This window comes from Trametes versicolor, assembly GCF_000271585.1.
Source record: "Trametes versicolor FP-101664 SS1 unplaced genomic scaffold TRAVEscaffold_7, whole genome shotgun sequence".
Classification (NCBI taxonomy): Eukaryota; Fungi; Basidiomycota; class Agaricomycetes; order Polyporales; family Polyporaceae; genus Trametes; species Trametes versicolor.
The window spans coordinates 2,508,113-2,527,545 of record NW_007360327.1 but is presented as its reverse complement, the minus strand read 5'-3'; the positions used below and the strand labels follow the sequence as shown (position 1 = coordinate 2,527,545).

The 19,433-nt window shown below is 57.1% G+C and overlaps 7 protein-coding genes across 7 annotated transcripts; 3 read left to right on the top strand and 4 right to left on the bottom strand.

The window, feature by feature from the left end:
- Positions 1–1,322, top strand: TRAVEDRAFT_125914 (PLP-dependent transferase; the record flags this gene model as incomplete). Its single annotated transcript, XM_008041748.1, has 3 exons — positions 1–670; positions 736–878; positions 927–1,322. Coding segments are annotated over 3 exons (1,209 nt in total), but the record flags the coding sequence as incomplete, so codon positions are not given.
- A 72-nt stretch (positions 1,323–1,394) lies between these two features.
- On the bottom strand, positions 1,395–2,119 carry TRAVEDRAFT_38276 (uncharacterized protein; the record flags this gene model as incomplete). Its single annotated transcript, XM_008041045.1, has 5 exons — positions 1,395–1,465; positions 1,526–1,609; positions 1,665–1,802; positions 1,868–2,042; positions 2,105–2,119. 5 exons carry the CDS (start codon positions 2,117–2,119, stop codon positions 1,395–1,397), a joined length of 483 nt encoding a protein of 160 aa, XP_008039236.1.
- Positions 2,120–2,688: 569 nt separating this feature from the next.
- TRAVEDRAFT_29839 (uncharacterized protein) lies at positions 2,689–3,482 on the bottom strand (the record flags this gene model as incomplete). Its single annotated transcript, XM_008040990.1, has 1 exon — positions 2,689–3,482. Exon 1 carries the CDS (start codon positions 3,457–3,459, stop codon positions 2,689–2,691), a length of 771 nt encoding a protein of 256 aa, XP_008039181.1. The 5' UTR covers positions 3,460–3,482.
- Positions 3,483–4,722: 1,240 nt separating this feature from the next.
- On the bottom strand, positions 4,723–5,245 carry TRAVEDRAFT_150629 (uncharacterized protein). Its single transcript, XM_008041747.1, has 2 exons — positions 5,038–5,245; positions 4,723–4,972 (listed from the first exon to the last, which is right to left on the bottom strand). The coding sequence occupies exons 1-2, from the start codon at positions 5,230–5,232 to the stop codon at positions 4,877–4,879; spliced, it is 291 nt and encodes a 96-aa protein (XP_008039938.1). The 5' UTR covers positions 5,233–5,245; the 3' UTR covers positions 4,723–4,876.
- Positions 5,246–5,422: 177 nt separating this feature from the next.
- On the top strand, positions 5,423–9,489 carry TRAVEDRAFT_169987 (TBC-domain-containing protein). The gene is made up of 6 exons (XM_008041746.1): positions 5,423–5,701; positions 5,752–6,235; positions 6,288–8,635; positions 8,687–8,987; positions 9,038–9,217; positions 9,270–9,489. Exons 1-6 carry the CDS (start codon positions 5,481–5,483, stop codon positions 9,360–9,362), a joined length of 3,627 nt encoding a protein of 1,208 aa, XP_008039937.1. The 5' UTR covers positions 5,423–5,480; the 3' UTR covers positions 9,363–9,489.
- Positions 9,490–10,219: 730 nt separating this feature from the next.
- Positions 10,220–11,841, bottom strand: TRAVEDRAFT_125662 (uncharacterized protein; the record flags this gene model as incomplete). Its single annotated transcript, XM_008041745.1, has 3 exons — positions 10,220–10,491; positions 10,557–10,679; positions 10,926–11,841. 3 exons carry the CDS (start codon positions 11,839–11,841, stop codon positions 10,220–10,222), a joined length of 1,311 nt encoding a protein of 436 aa, XP_008039936.1.
- Positions 11,842–16,011: 4,170 nt separating this feature from the next.
- TRAVEDRAFT_48983 (uncharacterized protein) lies at positions 16,012–18,325 on the top strand (the record flags this gene model as incomplete). Its single annotated transcript, XM_008041217.1, has 21 exons — positions 16,012–16,133; positions 16,191–16,269; positions 16,334–16,347; positions 16,413–16,454; positions 16,510–16,566; positions 16,624–16,633; positions 16,699–16,716; positions 16,773–16,798; positions 16,863–16,888; positions 16,955–16,986; positions 17,037–17,061; positions 17,130–17,141; positions 17,197–17,212; positions 17,272–17,418; positions 17,481–17,527; positions 17,582–17,594; positions 17,655–17,682; positions 17,744–17,801; positions 17,861–17,885; positions 17,963–18,086; positions 18,152–18,325. The coding sequence occupies 21 exons, from the start codon at positions 16,012–16,014 to the stop codon at positions 18,323–18,325; spliced, it is 1,095 nt and encodes a 364-aa protein (XP_008039408.1).
- Between the last annotated feature and the right edge of the window lie 1,108 nt (positions 18,326–19,433).

The following is a 19,433-nucleotide window of genomic DNA, read 5'->3' as shown; positions in this document are numbered from 1 at the left end:
GCGGACGCGCACCTCGTCGACTTCTCCACAAACGACTACCTCTCCCTCTCGCGCTCGCCCGACCTCCGCGCCCGCTTCCTCGCGCGCCTCGCCGCCGCCCCCGACGTCCTCGGATCTGGGGGCTCGCGCCTGCTCGTGAACGGACACGCGCACGCGGCGTTAGAGGCGCGTCTCGCGGGCTTCTTCCGCGCGCCCGCCGCGCTGCTCTTCAACTCCGGGTTCGACGCGAACGCGGGCTTCTTCGCGTGCGTGCCGCAACCGGGGGATGCAGTCGTGTTCGACGAGCACATCCACGCGTCTGTGCACGATGGGGTGCGCGCATCGCGGGTGGCCGCGCGGGTGCCGTTCGCGCACAACTCGATACCCGCGCTGCGGGTGGCGCTCGAGCGGTTACGCCAAGACAGGCCGGCGTTGGTGAGCGGCGGGAGCAGCGTGTTCGTCGCGGTGGAGACGTTATACAGCATGGACGGGACGCTTGCGCCGCTATTGGAGATCGTGGAGACCGTGGAGGAGCTCTTCCCGCACGGGAATGGGTACGTGGTCGTGGACGAGGCGCATTCGACAGGGGTGTACGGCCCTCAAGGGAGAGGGCTTGTCGCGGCCCTTGGGTTGGAAGACAGAATATTCGCGCGTCTGCACACGTTCGGCAAGGCCCTCGCAGCCACTGGAGGTGTGTCTCTGCGTTCTTTGCTACGCGGGCAACTGGACATGTCTGACTCCGTCTTTCGCGTGCAGCGATTTTGCTGGTCACGCCGCTCGTGCGCGACTATCTGCTGAACTACGCCCGGCCGCTCATCTATACCACTTCCCTGAGCAACGCGAACATTGTCGCCGCGGAGTGCTCCTTCGATATGCTCGAGTCGGGCGAGGCACAAAAAGTACGCACTCTCGTCTCCTATACTATCAATGCACTAACACCCCCTTAGCTCTCTACGCAGCTCCTCAGCATCTGCTCACATTTCACAAGCTCTTTCACCGCCCAGCTTGCCGCGCGTCGCATTCCCTCATCCCTCATATCCATCCCCACAGACCTGGCTGAGCTACCGACGCCGATCATTCCCGTCTTAACACCGCATCCGCGGCCGCTTTCCGCACATTTACGGGTGCGCGGGTTGAATGCGCGGCCGATTACGTGGCCGACGGTGCCGAAGGGCGCGGATCGCGTGCGGATCTGCCTGCACTCGCAAAATTCGGTTGAGGAGGTGGATCGGCTCGTGAGCGCGATGGTCGAGTGGGCGGAAAGCTGGCAGGCGGCGCAGGACGCTGTCCAGAGGGAGACGGGTGGCGCTGGCGCAGCGATTGTTGCGCAAGCAAAACTCTAGAGGCCAAGGAAGGGTAGAAGTAAGCATCAAGAAAATTAAAATGGACACACGGACAATATGCACCTGTACGCGCTAGTCTTGCAATGCCTCGATTTCCTGGGCGCTCGTTTGCAAGTATTCTTCATACGAGTCCTGGTAGCCAGCTGCGCCACAACCCGCTCAGATGGGCTGTTAGGAAGGGAAAGGCGGTGTCACAGACGCACCTGGCAGCTTCGCGCGCGCCCGGTAGCGGGCTACAATCTCACGGTTGTGGCGTATAGCGGCGAGTTGTGCTTGCTTTATTGTGCCTGCAGATCCCCTCAGTCGCGCTCCCGCTCGCCGCAGTCCGCAAAATACACGCACCGGAGACATGGACGACGTGCGGAACGTACCTGCGCCCGTCGACGGCGGTCATCAAGGCCACACCCGCCCATGCGATCTTGTGCGGCTCCCGCGCGACGCGTATGATGCACAAGTTCGTCCGCGGCGAGAAGTACTTGACTGATGCGCGGGGTGTGTGCACAGTGATCAGTGACTGCCGGGAATGGATGTGAGGATAGACGCACTCGTCAGGGAGGACCCCACCGCGCCCCAGCCCGTGTCTCCGAAGTGCGTGATGATGCTCTGCTTCAGCACGGCCCATATCTGCTTGCTCGTGAGTTCGTGTTCGGGTTGGCCTGCGGGCGCGCGTCCTGGCAGGGGGGCGGGTACCGGGAGGAGCTCGACGAGGAGCCAACGGTTCTATCGCAGCACCAGAGCTTCGTCAACATGATACGTGCAACATAGAGAAGATGGAAACGCACCTTGAATCTGACCATCGTTCACGCAGGTGGTTTGGCAAAGTTCCGAGTGTACTGAGGGCCTCGGAAACGGTTGGTGGTGGCGGTTCCAGCGCAGTTCGAGCTCAATCACACCCCAGAAACTCAATTACACCCGCAGAGATCGGATTTCAATGACCGCAGCGTGCCCTCGGATGAGCATCGAGAGCTAGGATGATCGCGGGAGGAGAAAGGATTGCAGGTCAGTGGAAGCGCCTGCGCGGAGACTGCTGAGCCTCCAGATCCAGATCTCGATCAAGCACCAAGTTCGCTGTATTTAGGTGTAGACACGAGCGAGGTAGAATTGTGGATTACACAGTACAAGACAGAGGGTGCATAGTGGGGAAAACGATGTACAACATAAGGCGAGTACATACAAGTCTACATCGACGGGTTTGCCAGGATGGTCCGAATATGATATGTAAGTCCGTTCCCATAGATAGTATGCAAAGTGCACGGCACCGGCACCGCGTGTGGGTCGTAAGGGAGTGACGATGTCGTAAGGAGTGTGTGCCCATAAGCCAGGAAAACGAGAGGTCTAACCAAGTGCCAATCCACCCAACGCCCACTCAGCAAATCAAGAAGTTCGCTCGCCCACTATGGACATGACCTGCCCGGCCCACGGGAGTCAGCGGGTGCCACGACTCGCCCACCTCCCTCTCCTCATGATCATACTCATGCTCATGATCGTGCTCCTGCTCATGCTGGAGGAAGTGGTCGATGATCTCGCGCCAGTCCGACTGCCCGCCGTCATCCCATTCCTCGTGTGGCGAGTCCTCGACGAGCATCGGCGTCATCATGGGTTGATCCAGCCCGCCGCTGTGTATCCACCGATCGACCTTGTCCCCACCGCCGCGGATGACGACGTTCGGGCTGACGGGGCTGAGGTACGACGGGCTCGGGAGCGGGAGGGAGAGCGGAGCGGGCCGGTGTGGCTGACGCACAGTGGGGAAGGAGGTCGCAGCGAAGGACGGGCTTTGCACAGGGGATGCGGTGAAGGAGAAGAAAGACTCGAGCGCGGTGTCGTCGTCCGACGACGGGTCCATGTCGATGAGCTTCAGCCGGTAGCACTGCGGTGCATGCGATATCCCCTGATCGCACAGGATGTTGAATAATGGGTCCTGCTCGAGATCGGCATCGCTGGAGGTAGTCGAGATGGTCAGTGAAAAGGCCCCGAGGATCTGAGATACGGACGACGACATACTAGGGCAGGGAGGTTTTGGGTGGCGATGTCCGCAACGTGCTAGGTCCGGCCTTAGACTTCCACGCGTCGACGATGGGAGTGCGATTCTCCCCGCGCGCGGGAGTGATAGGCGGGGTAATGGCGGATCTGGGTCCATGTGGGCGCCGGAGGGGCCTGTCGGGGGAGTGGAGGCTCGTGTTGATCTTGGTGAGCATGGCGCGGGGCTTCCAGGCGGAGACGGGGGAGGAGCGGGAGGAGTGTGAGGAGTGGGATCGCCTGCCGGGAGCTTTTAGAGAGATGCTTCTCGACACGGGCGGCTCGTGTTTGGCGTTGACGGACGTCGGGGTCGACGGAAGCGCGATCATCGACGTTCTCTTGCGGCTGGCGTTTGACGTGATGGTCATGAGGCCATAGGGGAGGACGTTCATCTGGCTCATGCTGGGTAGGGGGTCGGCGGGACCGGTGTCTGCGTCGACGTGGGTGAACAGGGGCTAGGCGTGCTCGTCGAGGGCCCCGTCTGCTCCTTTTAAGTTGTCAAAATGGCGGGAGGACATTGTGGCGCAACGGGGAGAACCTGTGCTGGCGAGATGCTTCTGCTTGACCACCCGGCGGTACGGGGAAGTGCGAACGTGGGACACGCGCAAAAGAAGGACCCCGATGACCGTAGCAGACAGGGCTGTGCGTGTGTACGATGCCCGAGGGGACCGTGCATGCTGCGCAGTGACAGTCCGCTCTGTCAGATGTTCGATTGTTGTCGCATTGCATCCGTCGAGCGTTGTGGTATCCTTTGGGGGTGAGAAATATCAACTTTGACGGTCAAATGTCATGATGAACCTGATGAACTTAGCACTTTCGCGTTGACTGGGTCTTGGGGCATGCCGAGGTGCTTATATGTTACTATAGCAGTGTATGTACATGCAGCGCATTCCCGCTATGCTGCACGGTGATACCGGTGAACTCAGTCACTGGCAAATCTTCCACGATGTAATGTCCGCGAGGGCCTGGGAGAAGTGGCACAGGCACTATGGTTGCTAAACTGCCTGAAGAATAAGCTCTGAGCGTTCCGTGTGCAGACATGCCACGATAAGGTAGACAGTGCTTGAGAAAGAAAGAGTGCCAATCCGACGTGCCCAGGAAACGCCTGAGAACCGGCGTTAAACGTTTAAACCACCACGCGTCCCGAGTGCGACCGAGATACGAGCTAGGCCCGACGATCAAACATATAATGTTGACGTGCGCCACCACAAGGTAGAAAAGCCGAGGATTGCATTCAGAGCATGCTTACTGCGCTTGACGAGTATCGGCTCCGACGACCACGCAACTCAGTTGAGTGTCACTGAAATCTATTATAGAGGCTACGAGATGATGAATGGACGCGCACAGAGATGGAGAAGTGTGCGGCTCACTAATTTTGAGTGGTGTATTAACGTGGAACATTATAGAGGGCCATTGACAGATGGTAACGAGGAGTATGCATATGTGGAGGTCCGGGGCAACGAGCACCGTGAAGCAGTACCCGCGTGTTGTCTTGTACGGTCGTAAATGTGTGGTATTGCTTGATCGAGGTGGATGCATCATCTACTTCGTGCAGACCGGGCCTGAGTGTTGGCTTGGGTCAGCACCCCCTGCTGTTGCTCGGCGAGTACACGTCGTTTGTTAAAGTAGTCGATCTGACAACGGTCAAGCGAGACCATCAAGATACCCTCGCGTTATCCTATGCAGCGTCACCACGCACCCAGCTCTTCGCGCAATTCTGCTCGTACGTCTTCTTGGTTTCCGCGCACGCCGTGCCCTCATCGCCAGGCTTTACGACCTTGGCGGTGTCAAGACATGCAAAGTAGGCATCTCTAGTTTCCCAGCAGCGCTGACGGTCTTTCCTCGACGTCGGGTCTGGAGTCTCAGCAGGTTTGTTGCTCGAAAACCATCCCATGGTGGCAGCGGGCGGAGGAGGCGGGTGAATGGCACGAAGAGGTGATGGCGACAGGAGAGAGCGAGTTTGCGAGGTCATTTCGACAGGCAACGCCTCCGCTATGTCCAAATGCGGACTTGTCGCCTTGATATTCCCCTCCGATACTCTCGGCTTGCACTCCCCAGTCTCGACGACGACGACCGCTTACACCATATCCACCACGACCACCTTCACGCTGCAGGCGACGACGCCCAGCGCCGCTCGGCGACATGGCCTCTGCCTCATCAACACCTGCGCACTCGCATCCACTCTCGCAGGAGGATGTTTCGTCGCGAGGCCGCCGGTCGCGCGGTAAACCGAGCGAGGATAGCCCGCGGCCCTCACCCGACTACTTCGCTCTCAAAGCCAAGTTAGATGACTCAGCCGAGAAACAAACGAAGTACACGAATGCAAACTGGGACGGGAGCGTGCGTGGCAAGGGCAGCCGCAGGTGAGTAGCTTTCGGCACGCATAATTTTAGACTGAGCAGACCGCGCTCAGGTCGGTGAAGCCGCCACCGCTCATCGTGGTGGAGTCGTCGAGCGAGGATACCGTGACTAACCTCGCCGCCAAGTACGACATCCTGACAGATTCACTACCGGAGCACATCAGCGGACTGTTCGAGCCCGGCGCTACATCCCAGATCCTGACTGCTCCATGGCACGAATACTCGGACGATGCAATACGCGCGGCAGCATCCAAATTCGCGACGGACGACGCGTCTTCACGCGAGCCGTGCTACACAATCATGCGCGTCCTCTCGCACGCGGTCCACAACCTGACGCGGGCCAGGCAGCAACTGGAGGAGAGTAGACGCGCGCTCTTGGAGAAGGAGACGGCGCGGAAGGAGCGTGTTAGCCAACTACTGCGCGAGTTGCAGCCCTCCGAGAAGGAGGTCGCCAACCGCGTTTTGCAATCGCTCTTCCCAAATGATGATGAGGGTACCCACCGTGTACACCGCATCCAGAAGCAGCAGAGTCTCATGGTATGTGGTCTCATGACTACGATGTTGCGGCCATAGTGACCTTGAGGCAAAGTCTCTGGCAGAATCTCTGACCGAAGCGATTGAAGACGAAGTGTCTATCTCGCGGAGTGTCCCGAAGGACGATGCTACGCCGATGGCGGCCACCCTTCCTGTGCCCACTGAGCCCCCTCCGCGGTCTGCCGCCGCCACCCCAGGGAGTTCCTCGGCTTCACCACGTCTTGAGCCACGCGTTTTGGACGCTGCGAAGGGCGACATTCCTAGCGATGCATCATCCGCGAACGACACACTGAAGGCCGACAAGGCGTTCTTTGGGGACTGGGTAGGAACGTGGTGGGTCAAGGGCAAGACGAAGGCTCCGCGACTACCATTCCCGTCCGATGACGACTCCGAATCTATCAAAGAGAGCCCATCGCTAGTACCGCAAGCCGATGTCGATGATGTTTCTCCTGCACCGTCCATTCCACAGACACCGAATAGACCAACGAAGCGGAAGCCGACCAGAAGTGTCTTTGGTACGCTGGGGTTCTCGATACTCAACCCCGGGGCTACTACCTCAGCCGCCGTCAAGAAGAGGCGGAACATGTCGGTTACGGATATCTCTGCCTTTGACCCTCCTCTCGAACGACCGGAAGTGCTTGCAGCGAAGTCAGCCCATGTAACCCCCATGAGCAGTCCTCTTTTGTCTCCTATGGCTATGCCTTCCGACTTGTCGGGCGTCGCATCGCCCTTTAATGTTTTGTCCCCCTCTCAGAGCGTGAGCTTACCGGACGAGAAACCTCCTCAAGGAGCCTCGCTCGTGGCGATCGTGCAGGCGACCCGGGTCATGTCGGCAGACCCAAGTAGCATTCTGGCGGACATGGGTCGGGAAACTAGTCCCGTCATCGCACAGATGGCTTTCGACCTCGTCCGCAACGCGCGGGAGGAGAAGCTAGACTTCCGCGCGCGTCCCAAGGAGAAGAAGGAACGCAAGGCTCCTGGTCCAGTGAAGCATGACGCCGATTCATCTCCTGGGGACCTTGATGCGACACCAATGCCGTCGCGGACTCTCGGTGCTGCGCTGATTGCACGTCAAGCTCCGAAGGGCCGCAAGCCCAGCGTCATCCTACCTTCCTTTGCGTCTCCTCTGTTTGGCTCCTTCGTTACACAACAGCAGAAGAAGCCCGCGAATCCAACTGACGGTCCGCAGTCAGGTACCACGGGCGACGCCTCACAGGCTTCCAACTCCATCGTACCGCCTTCGACAACCGCGAGAAAGCCTGGTTCGGTGCCGCTCGAGTCTATCATTCCTGGCCACTCGAAGCCACCCACGCAATACCTGTCGCGACAGTACACACCCCTCACCGCCCGCGACTTCCACTTCTCCATTTCTCTCCCTGACGCCTCCCTCTCTGCCTTGTCGGATGAGCAAAGCCATGAAGGCCTGACCGACCGCTTCGGCTTCATCTACGACGTCTCGCGTTACGACGTCCTGCTCCTGCTGCGCGCCAAGGAATGCAAGAACACCGCCCCCGCGTGCCTGACAGGCATCAAGGTCGCGGATCGCAAGGAGGACAACTCCTGGCCAGAGGAAGACGAAGACGCCACCGCCGATGTCATTGAGATCGTCAAGGAGCCGTGCGACTGTGACGGGGACGACGGCGCAGACACGCTGAGCATCAACTCCACCAGCACCCGCCCGACGGTGCGCAGCATGCCGCCCGTCGATGGCACGTCTGTGTCTTCGCAGCGATCACGCGGGGCGTCACCCGCGTCGACTCGGGCCAGGAAACGGACATCAACACTGCTCAGCGGCACGACGACAGCGACATCTGCGAGCAGATCGACGTCGTCAGTGCTCTCGGTCGACTCGGAGACGCCGCGCCACGTCTGCGCGAACACGATCCGCCGACTGCTGGCACAGCTGACGGACATCCACGACCAGCGGCAGGCGGCGCAGCGCAAGGAGTGGGATCTGTTTCTCAAGAACCGGAGCAAGGCTGTCGCGAGCAAGGCGGCGTCTCTGGGCAGCCGCAACGCGCCATCGGGCGGAGGCGGTGCGGCACAGCTCCTCGGGCTGGGAACCGCGGACGAGGCGGAGGAACTCGAGCACAGCGAGGGCCTGATTGGCTTCGCGCAGTTTGGCCTTTCGTCGCGCAAGGACGAGAAGCGGGAGTTCGACCGGCTTGTCCGCAATGGGATCCCGCTGGCGTACCGGTCGAAGGCGTGGCTCGAGTGCAGTGGCGCGCTGGACATGCGCGAGCCGGGCCTGTTCGCGGATCTTTTGACGGAGTGCGATGCGTCGAGCAGTGTCGTGCGAGAGATCGAGAAGGACGTATGCAGGACGATGCCGTTGAATATCTTTTTCGGCCGGACGGGCGCTGGGGTCGAGAAGCTGCGCCGAGTTCTTATGGCATACAGCAAGTGAGTGCGGTGTGATCGCGTATACATGCGACGATGCTGACCCTTCTTTAGACGCAATCCTTCTGTTGGATATTGTCAGGGCATGAACCTCGTTACCTCCACTCTTTTGCTCGTACACGCGGACGAAGAGGAGGCCTTTTGGGTTCTTGCAGCGATGATCGAGCGCCTCCTCCCAGAAGATTTCTTCTCACCTTCGCTGCTTAGCTCTCGAGCATGTCCATTGGTACTGCTCGACTACGTGCAGGACCTCATGCCGAAGCTGTCTGCCCACCTCACGGAGCTTGGCATCGACCTCGGCGCCATTTGCTTCTCGTGGTTCCTTTCGTTGTTCACTGATTGTCTTCCGGTTGAGGTGCGTAGTCTTTGCGTGCAACGTGGGCGGGGTGCTGATGGTATGCGCAGACGTTGTTCCGAGTGTGGGATGTCTTCATGGTGGACGGTGTCGATGTCCTCTTCCGCATTGCGTTCGCCGTCTTGCGCGTCAACGAGCAAGAGCTTATGCGGTGCACGTCAATCCCTGCCGTCTACGTCGCGCTGGAAAGTCTTCCGAATCGCATGTGGGAGGCGGATAAGCTACTCCAGGTCAGCCTTCAGTCTTTACCTCAGCATAAAACCTCATTGACAGTTCCTACAGACGGAGGCCGAGCTACGGAGCTCGATCACACATGCTGACATCGTCAAGCGACGCGAGTCACATATCGCGCAGCTGCGCGAATTCATGGCCTAGATTTATGCTACTTGGAGATAATGCATTGTAGATATGTACGTTTTATATGGGGACATTTCGTCAAGTTTGAGCATTAGCAGCATTAGGAATGTACACTATACCTCAATCTCACACAAGGAGTAATTGCAGTTCGCGAGTAATCGTATCCCTGGCAAGAGTGTCTTATAAGCACACGGTTTGCGTAGGTGAGTATTCTCCGCATGTTTATCATGATCCGCATGGTACTCGATAACTGAGGTTATGTTGTTATTGGTTCAGTACATCTCTCATGTCTTCCTTCGCTTTAGATCGCCTGCCAAGTCCAATACACCCTCGTGGAGTTCCTGGCCATTCAGCCCCTCGTGCGGACGCTTCTCGCCCGGGTGCAAGGCGGCCGAATGCGCTCGCCATGCCTCCCTCTCCGCCCGAGACAACGCAGCGTCGTCTTCCGGCCAATCCTCGCTGTCAAGAGCCTCGTCCAGCAATTTGAGGACCCCTGCATGGGTGAGGTGGACCGGCTGGAGCGCACCCTTTGAGTCTGGCAAGCTCGGGTTGCTGGCGCGGACCGCGTCTGCGAATCGCCCGAGGAGTCTTGTCAGAGGCGTGTTGTTCCAGGCCGCGGCTGTAGGCATGTCGAGCCAGACCGCCTTCATACTCGCGTAGAAGGTGTGGTCGGCGCAGCCGAAGAGCGTACGTTCCGCCTTCGGTCCCCAGATGTGGAGGTATCGTGTGTGTCGCAGGACCATCCAGACAAGTAGCCAGTAGACCGATTCTAAGTCGTGATGTACGTCGTGTCTGACCGCGTGACCGAGGTATCGCAAGGTTCGCTGCTTGTGTATCTCAATTGCCATGAAAGGCGGCGTTCCCTGTGTATCTGTTCAGCTTGAAGTCAGTCGAGAAGAACGCCAGAGACCCACAGTCTGTCCTAAGAGTACTCTGTCGTCTGAGTTCGGCATTTTATCGCCCGAAGCTGTGACGCTGCATGTCGATGTGCTTGCATCTTCCTGCTGAGATGCAAACCAGCTGTAGTCGAAGTCATGCAGGAAGGCCGTGAAGGGGAACAATGAAGCCAGATTTTCGTCCACGAGGAGCACGTTGCCTTCGCTGATGTCGCGGTGGAGTACACCTATCCTCCAAGCATTCTCATGTCCTGTACATTCACTTTGTGTCAGAGATGGCGGCCAGTAATAAGGCGGAAGTTGAAGATGCATTTACCTCTGACCACGTCGCGAATCGCCCTTACGAGCTGTTTCGTACTCTGGAAGTCAGCCAACGGACGACCAACGACGTCGATGACTAGGCGCATTTGGCTGCGTTCGCGGTAAGCATACTCGAGCTCTCCAGTAAGGCGCCACGAGAACGTTTGGTGTTGTGGAAAGGGAAGAGGATACTTCGAATCCGAGTCCCGCGATGAGGAATCTGCATCTTTGCCAAATTTTCCATCGCTGGAAATGAGCCCTTCCGTATCGGGTACTGAGTAGACGGCGGAGCTCGAGCCAATGTTCGTAGACCTGTCCGACAAGGGCTGACGCGAGGCTGGATCGTTCTCGTACGAGTGGCATTCTTGCTTCGAATGGGGTTCACTGCCAGTCTTCCACAGTGCGACCTCCCGTTCCCCGAGGTCCTCGCCACACACCAATTTCGGAAGGCCAAAACGCTCGGCCTGGTTGGCGTGCTGCAAGATCTGGTAGATGAGAGCCTCCGAACGGGTCTCAATTTCCCGCCAGGCTTCCTTGACGATGACCAACTTCGGGGATGGCATGCCGGTGTCAGTTTGATCATTATTTGTTCGGCTGCGCACGTCTTCGATAGCAAGCCATACCGTTGTTGCCCGCGAGAAGAGCCGCCGTTCAGCGCTGAGTGGCTTGAGGAGGATAAACGACCGAGTCGAGGCATCGGTATCGTCGTATACGTCAACCCGGCGGCCCTCTTGTGGAATAAGGATGGCTTTGGTCACCTTCATCGCCGCTAGCTGCTTTTCGGCCCAGATGACGTCGGCATTAACGAGCGCATGGACTGTAGGGTCGCATCCTACAACGGTGTCGCCTAGACAGGGATGTACAAAGTTCCAGAAGAACCGACGTAAGAGATCCGGACGCCTCGTATAGTCGAACGCCTCCGAGACGAGTCCGCACGTATGGTCGAATCGCAAGATGCGGCAGGTGCGACCGTATACGCCAAGCACAAAGGATACAAGGAGGCCATGGGCGAGCATGAGGTTCCGCGCACACGCCGCAGAGTGCGCGACAGCGTGGCAGAGGAGGTCGTCCCGGTCGAAGGGGTCGCAACAGGCACTACCCTCGACCGCGATGGCCATAGAGAGCTGCTGCCACCGCTCTGCTGGTCCCTTGAGCGTGTTTCCAGGGAGTGAAACTCCGATGTTGGCAGTTGTCTGTGGGTGATGACTGCCCTCGAGAATCTCGAAGGGCGCCTGCAAGGCTTGGCCGCATCCCGCTGAGAAACTGACCTTCCTGTCCGAGGGAAGCGATTCCGTCAGCATAGATAAGAAGGCGACCTTAAGGTATCTATCGTCAGTGACTGCGGTTCACGACATGCGGCAACGAGTTTACGCACGAGATCGTGGTGTCGGATGGGCTCGTCTATAATGGGGAAGTACTCCGGGAAGCGCTCGTAGGCCCCGGGGACGTATGACTCGTTTGTAGGAACGAGCTTGTCCAGAAAGTCCTCCACAGGGACCTCTAGGACATCGATCCTGTCGACGAACTCCCGCCATTCTTCGAGGTCATCATGAACGGCAGGGTGTCGAGTATCTGTAGCCATACACTAACCATTGAGGGCAGGAACACGGAAGAGAGAAAATGACGTACCTTTGTGGCTAGACATTTTAGCCACGGTTAAATAAGTGTATGTGCGGTGTTCTCCAGGGGGAGCGCCCTGTACAGCTCAACCTTCAGGCTTCAGACGACGGGTCGCGGCGAAGGGCTGTAGAGGCATGGGCTGGGTTGCTGATGGTGGAGGTGTTGCGGAAAGAAGTCAGAGCGGCAGGGATCGCCTTATATATACCCGGGTCAGCAAAACGTGGTTGTTGCCTAACGCATCGAACAAAGAATGGATGAGCGCAATCGTCTTTGGCGCCCAGGCGTTGACTTTCCGCAATCTATCCACCATTGTCGTTTGATCGCCCCGCGCCTGAGCTCGATGACGTGTTTACTGGCCGTTACCGAAGGGAAGTATCGGTAGCTGCACTGGCGGGGATGCTCGCCAGCCCGCGCACGTCTTCCTAATTACCGCGGCAAGCGCAACCCAAATATATGCGAATGCATTGAAGTCGGTACGACTTGTACAAATGAACGGCTGCAAGATCAAGGGACAGTGTCAGCATCAATCCCGTATGTAGCAGCGGGAAAAGAATCGTACGTTGTCCTTAACTTAAGTCCACTAGTTCCCCATTCGAACTACCTGTGAATCATGTTTATCAGCGAAGTGCCTTCACGAGTTTCAGGCGGCACGTACCTAAAGCCTTATCCCTTCGCGGGAGGCCTCATAAGTGGGAAGAGGCTCCGCGACGTGCTTTCTCGCAGCCGCCCCATTCCCGACGGCGGAGGCAGGCGCCAGTCCTATTCCTATGCTGGAGAGCAGCCGTTCGACGAACGACCGCCGAATTCTCGTGGACGGCCCTGCTAGCGCCGCGCCGCGAGGTCCTTCGTCGATTTGAGACGAATAGGACGGTGGTTCCAGGGAGTAAGGGAGGGGGATCACTCCCGTGATCGGAGTGCGGTGCCATATGGCTTCGGGGTTGCGCGTTGCCCGATGTCTCGTATCGAACGCCTTGGAGGGTCTGGTGGGCAGAAAAACGAGCGCGCTATCATCCGCTTCGTTGTCCTCCAAGTCGCTCAATCTGCTTCCATCTCGGGCGAAGTTGCTCTGGGAGAGCCATAGGGTAGGAGGGCGATGGCGGACACTGGAGCGGATCGGGGCGGGGCGAGAGTCCTCGGGCGGAACACCCCCTGTTTGCAAGGTCTGCGGTCTTGAACGGATAAGACTCCGCTGGCGCCGCCGCCGTCGCAGGTAGATAACGCCGAGAGCAGCAAGCACGACACCAACGCCGAGGCCGACCGCTAGAGGTATGATGACTGACGTGGAGAGAACGTGGGTTTGTGGACCGTGGGCACCTTCGGAAAGGGCGCTGGGTGTAGTCACTGCGGGAGGTGATGTAGAGGAGGTACGAGGGAGCGGGATTGAGCTGACCGGCGTTGGCTGGCTGGAGGAGCTCTTTGAAGAAGATGGTACCGTTGACGACTGAGTGGTTTCCGTTGTTGGTGTGTGGAGAGCTGTAGAGCTCTGTACTGTTGGAAATGGATATGTGGTGGAAGGGATCGCAGTCGTGGAGGTTATGGTCGAAAGGTGGACTGTGCTTGTAGCAGAGGCGGGAAGGGAGGTGACTATGCTGGGGGCTCCTGATGAAGGCCAGTCAGACAATAAACATAAGCAAGATAGACGAGCGACGGAGGGCAAGGTGTGCACACTTGGGACTGGGACAGGTCGTGGAACACATACCTTCGACTGCGACAGCCTGGCATTGGATAAGAAGTGCCGTCCGTGCCGCGGTAAGGTCGATGAGAGAGCACATGTCGTAAAGACAATAATAAACCGCCCATACCGTGTCGTAGTCGGCACACAAGCACTGGGGGTCCGCTAAGCAAGTGGAGTTGACGCTGATTCTGCTCGCACAAGCAGGAGGAGAGCAAGATGCATCCCTGGGCAGGCTCAACATGATGATCTAGTCAAAGAGGGATATGCGATCGGTAACTCTCTGCTGCACCGCGATCTTTTATATGGCCGTCCTGTCGAGGCCAAGAGGTAAACGGCCGAGAACACCGAGGAAGCCCTGCGAAGTCCCTCCGGAGTCATCGGTGGGTCTACGCGCGAATGAGCGTTGTGAACAACCGTATTGCAGGCAGATCGACAATCCACACAAGGAGTGCTCGCCATGAACGCCAAGTGCAGGACAGGTATACTCGCCGTATCACCGATAAGCATGTGCTGTGAGCCTGCGGTGATTCTCATCGACCGTCGGATGCTCTACGGTGTGAATTTGATTTTGGCCGAGCACTGATAGCCAGGATAGTCGAACATGTTTGCGGGACTATCACCGCCGCTGATAGAAGAAAAACAGAGTCAGTGAGCAGCGACATAGCGTCATTGGACTGCACCTTTCTCTGCTAGTGCGCGGTAGACATGTAGAATCTGAGAACGTCACATACGTAGTTTGCCCAGGAGAGATCCCAGTATGGAAGAGCTACCATCGCATCGTCAAGGAAGCGTGCGCAGTGAGCTGCCACATGCGAGTCTGCGTAGTATATCCTGCGGCTGATAGTCAAATTCGTGGTCGTCGACTGTGAACATGGTGAGGCGCAGTATAGACGCCCAGTCGCTCTTTCTTTCTGGCATTTCTCACGGCTCGGGGATTCTGCTTAGCTCCGAACACCATGGCACCATGTCTCTCCAACATCTTCCACTCATTCAGATATATGCCTGCGAGGGAACAGAAAGCTTTCGAAGACGGGAGAGAAATTCGGAGTATGCGATTGATCGCCTTTCGCAACTTTCCGGAGGTTAAGTAGTAGTATCGCGAGTATCATGGCAGGTAAGCTTTACTCCGGTTAACATTTCGGATGTGCATTATGGGTCAGTGTCGTACTAGGTTCCAGACGTGCGGGACCCCTCTATGCCATTTTATACGCAGGCGACCTCAGCCGGCTATATCAATTACTTACACCCTCCTACTAGGTCGACGTTGACGCGACTGACCAGCGCTTCTCACTGGTAGTGCACCTTTTTCTCCAGCTTCCGTTAATCGTGCCAGCTGCTGGCGTGTCGTAGAATATTTTGGGTAGATCTGGCGCTACGAGGGATCGGTATGTTTGATTCTGTCCGTATGTTTCAGACCTGTGGCGGTGCTCTTCTATCCCGCCACATCGCAGTTGGCGCTTCTTTTCTTTCGCTCACCTTGTGCTCTTCCACGGCCCGTCGTCAGGTACCATACACCTATGCAAGTTGAACATTCGATTCTACATCTCAACCCCGCGGTGAGGGCCCTTGGATCTCTAGTACGCCCAAATCGCTAGCGGCTATCCTACTTACTGCGCGTCGCCTGGGTTGCAGCTGCGACCTCGTTCGCGAACTGTTTAGATTTTATGACACATTGCCTGGACCCTGAGGCCTGAGTCATCGACCAGGACCACGTATCAACTCTTTTCATAGGATTAAACCAAGATACACGTCTTGAAAGGCTTGTGGAGGTGCCCACATCGATCAGGCACGCGGAGGACCATGCATTCCTGCTTTAGGCACCATGCTTTCAGTGTGGTCTTACATACAGTGACGCAGGCTACGCTTCGTACCGGCATGGTTTCTAAGTATGATGCACCTATGACAATGCACGGCGACGCACAGCTGACGTCCGTTCCCGTGCGACAGCCGCCGAACATCTGCTCTTCTTTTGACAGGCATTGTATAGCACCTCGATTCCCGCTTCTCATCATGATAGTGTGGTGCGGGATGGGCGCACGTATCATTCAACGTCTCTCCGGTCTCGATCCCTGGTAACTCTATCCTATTCGGATATATCATATCTCCTTCAAGACTGTGCTCAGTACGACATGCTTCCCCCCCCTAACCTGCCATCTCTTCGCCACTGTCCTTCAACATGGCTGGAAATTCGCCCGTCCTCGACATCCCATCTCCGTTCGCGGCAGAGATAGCATCTGCAGAGAGGTCTGTGGAGCAGGCGATTGGTGCATACCTGCTAGGCACCTTCTTCAGCTTGCCGTTCGTCTCTTTCTCTGGTCACTCTTGAGGATCATGTTGACTCTACTTTTGCCCCAGACTCTACGGTGTTGGTCTCTACCAACTGTACCGGTACTGCCGGCTGTATACGAAGGATACAACGTACATACGAGTCATTGTGAGTGCGCTGCGTGCTCCGCCTGCTACAGGGGGACTTCAACTAACACTTTGAATGGCTCCAGGTCGCTACGGTCATGTAAGATATCGGAATAAAGATGCCGGACACGCACGTCAAATGCTGACATGGGTCTCCGGAAATAGGGTTCTGGGAACCATTCAGGCCGTCATGGCGATGCATGGCAGGTAAGGCTTCCAGCGTGCAAAGCCTGTCTCGCGACTGAGGCGAACACGAACGCAGCTATCATCAGACGGTCACGAGCTACAATCAACCGCTTGCGCTGTTGTTGCCCCTCTGGTAAGCCGTTTCTGCCCATTAATTCCAAGTATCCCGCTCACTGGCAGGCTGCCATAGGTCCACTTCTGTATGTAACTTATATCCTCGTAACGTCCGTACCGAATTGGCTCTAACGAGACATTGCCGCCTTAGTTCCTTCCCGTGGTGTCGGTGAGTATCTGTTATGGCAATCAAGTATTACACGCGGATGTTAACGTTATGGACAGAATGTCATCATCACAGTCTCCCAGATGTGAGGACGGCGCGCGTGTCTGGAGTCATAGCGGAAATCGTTACTAATTACTGCTCTCGTGTAGGTTCTTCGCTCGGAGAGTCTTCCTGCGTACGTATACAATTCGCGCACGGCAAACAAGCACCTCGCTCATCCGTGACTACTATCATGTAGTAGGCTCCTACCACAAGATCATTGTAGCTCTTGCCGTGGGTCTTTACTGCAACGTTTACATTCTGTATGTCTGACGCTCTCTAAGGTTATCCTTCTTCTAGCACAAACTAGTAAGCGCCGTCTCGTTCTTACATACTGCAGATGAAACTGAAACGTGATGCTAACACCGTGAACGTAGCATTAGGCCTGGGTGAGTTCGCCCTTCTCCTCATAGGACTTATGTTTACATGATTAGGAACTGTCAGTGTTGACGGTGCTACTGTAAGCATAACCTCAGCTGGCTAGGCATCATGCATCAATCTCTAACCGAAGTCGTCCAGATTCCGCCTCAAGGCCTTTTCGGTGAACGCCGCGCTACCCTATGCATGGGCGTACCCCTCGTTCTTCGGCTGCGCGACATTCGCCGACTTCCTGCTATCTGGATCCATTGTCCGTGCTATGAGACGCAGCAGGGCTGCTCATCCAAGGTAAATGCCTTCGCGCCTCCACTGCGAGTTCCCCTGATCACCGGAACCGCGCTTCTCCTCAGGAAGGACAGTTACTTTGATATCTTCCTCCTCTACGCGGTGAACACCGGTACGTCGATGGCCCTTGAGCTCTAGCATGCTTACCCTCAGTACGTACCCGCAGGATTGCTGACGGGGTGAGCGACCGTCTTTTCGTTCCGCGCTTGGATCTTCGATGACATCCTCCTTGACTGTAGACTATTCAACGGAATACCATTCATCTGGGTACGTCCTCTGATCGATACCGATGTCATCCACATCCGTTGATTGTCAGGGTTACATCTAGTCTCTGGCCCGCCCGGGAGACGTCGAATGGATCGCATTCAACTCCATCGTCTGCAAATGTACGTATGCACAGCGCCGATCACAGTCATCGGTGCCTCTGATGTATGGACATGCGCAGTGTACGCAAACACCCTCCTCGCCGTGTAAGTCTATGGCTCTCTTGGGCGTGGATGCCGCGCACTCACTCCAGAGCTCATTATCCCCGCCTACACGCGAATAGATTGAACTCGCGGAAGCTCTTCGTGTGCCGGGGCATGGAGATCCTCGACGGGAAGTCGTTCGGAAGGGGCATCATCGCGCGTGTAGACCACCTCGCCGCGACGGAGCGCTGGAACGTCCCGCAGGTGCGTCAGATGGCATACTCGACTCTCAACTCCAGGGCGATTCTGACTACGACGTAATCGCGCAGGTTCCTGACCCGATGTCCGGCCCAATCAAGGTTGGCGTCCAGATGGAGACCGAGACGGACGGGCCCCGCACCGGTCTGGGCGATGGCTCCAAGGCACTCGAAGCGAAGGCAAGCGTGTACGAGAAGAGTAGTGGCCACGCTGTTTCTGGCGTCCAGTCCACCTCGTCGCTCTGATAATCACGACGGCTGCCGCACCTGCGTCGGGGGTCACGGCCGAGAAGGGGGCGAAGACCGGCGGCATTTTGGGTGTGTCGAGGATATTTGAATTTGTACTATAACATTGCTTGGTTTAGACGTCACGGACTGGTATTAGTTCCGCATCCTGTCGGTAGGGTACGATGTCTTCCACGCGCAGCGCATGAAAGAGACCGGAGAGCGTGCGCAGTTGGTACGCATGAGTCATGATATGACATTGACATCATTGCTGGGGCACAACCACGCGCCGATTCCCGAAATCCTACACGGTATACCTTTCGGATCCCACCTCGACGCCTCTCCTGCAGCACATTTATCAGCACTACTGTGAGTAATCGTCATGAGCGAGCACCGACAGATCTATAGCCTTGTCATCATATTCCTCATTGTTCCGCGTTGGAAGTCCCCGAGTCGTCTGGGCAGCCCTGGCATAACTTACGCTTTGAATGACGCGTAAAGCAAGGCACGCAGATGGGACGTACGACCGACACCCTTCGTATATAGAACGTGATGTTGACGTCGGTGATGCTCGGCACCGTCATGACGAAGGTGCCCAGGTCCTGGATATCCTGCGCGGGCTCTGCGCGGGGCGCGTCTCGAGCTCAGGCTGCGAATGCAACGAATGGCTCGTTAGCCATCGCGCCCGCCGAGATTGCGACGCTCTGGGTCGGCGCGGACAAACATTGTGAAGATAAGATCAGAGCGGAGCAGTTTCGATCAATCCGCAACATACCTGTGTAAACGTGCGCGGGCGCGTCGGGCGCCGTGCCAGACTGGGGATGTATTGTCAACGTTCCCGAATACCACGCGCGAAGGAGGGGGGCTCAAATCCAACCCTGTCTAGAAGGCCCCCTTGAATTCGTACGCATCCCCCTCAGACCTCCAGAAATCGCCTTGAATATTGTGTGGTTTGTGGGATGTTTCTGCTTCGATGTATTAGTATCTAAAACCGCCAACCCGAAACGTGGCGGGGACGTGAAATGCGCTCACTTTCTATCCGGGCGTGACGGGCTCCTAGGACTGTGAGGTCCCTTCAGGATTGCGCAGACCGCGACGGCCGTGATGTCCAGAGCTTTGAGGGTTCAAG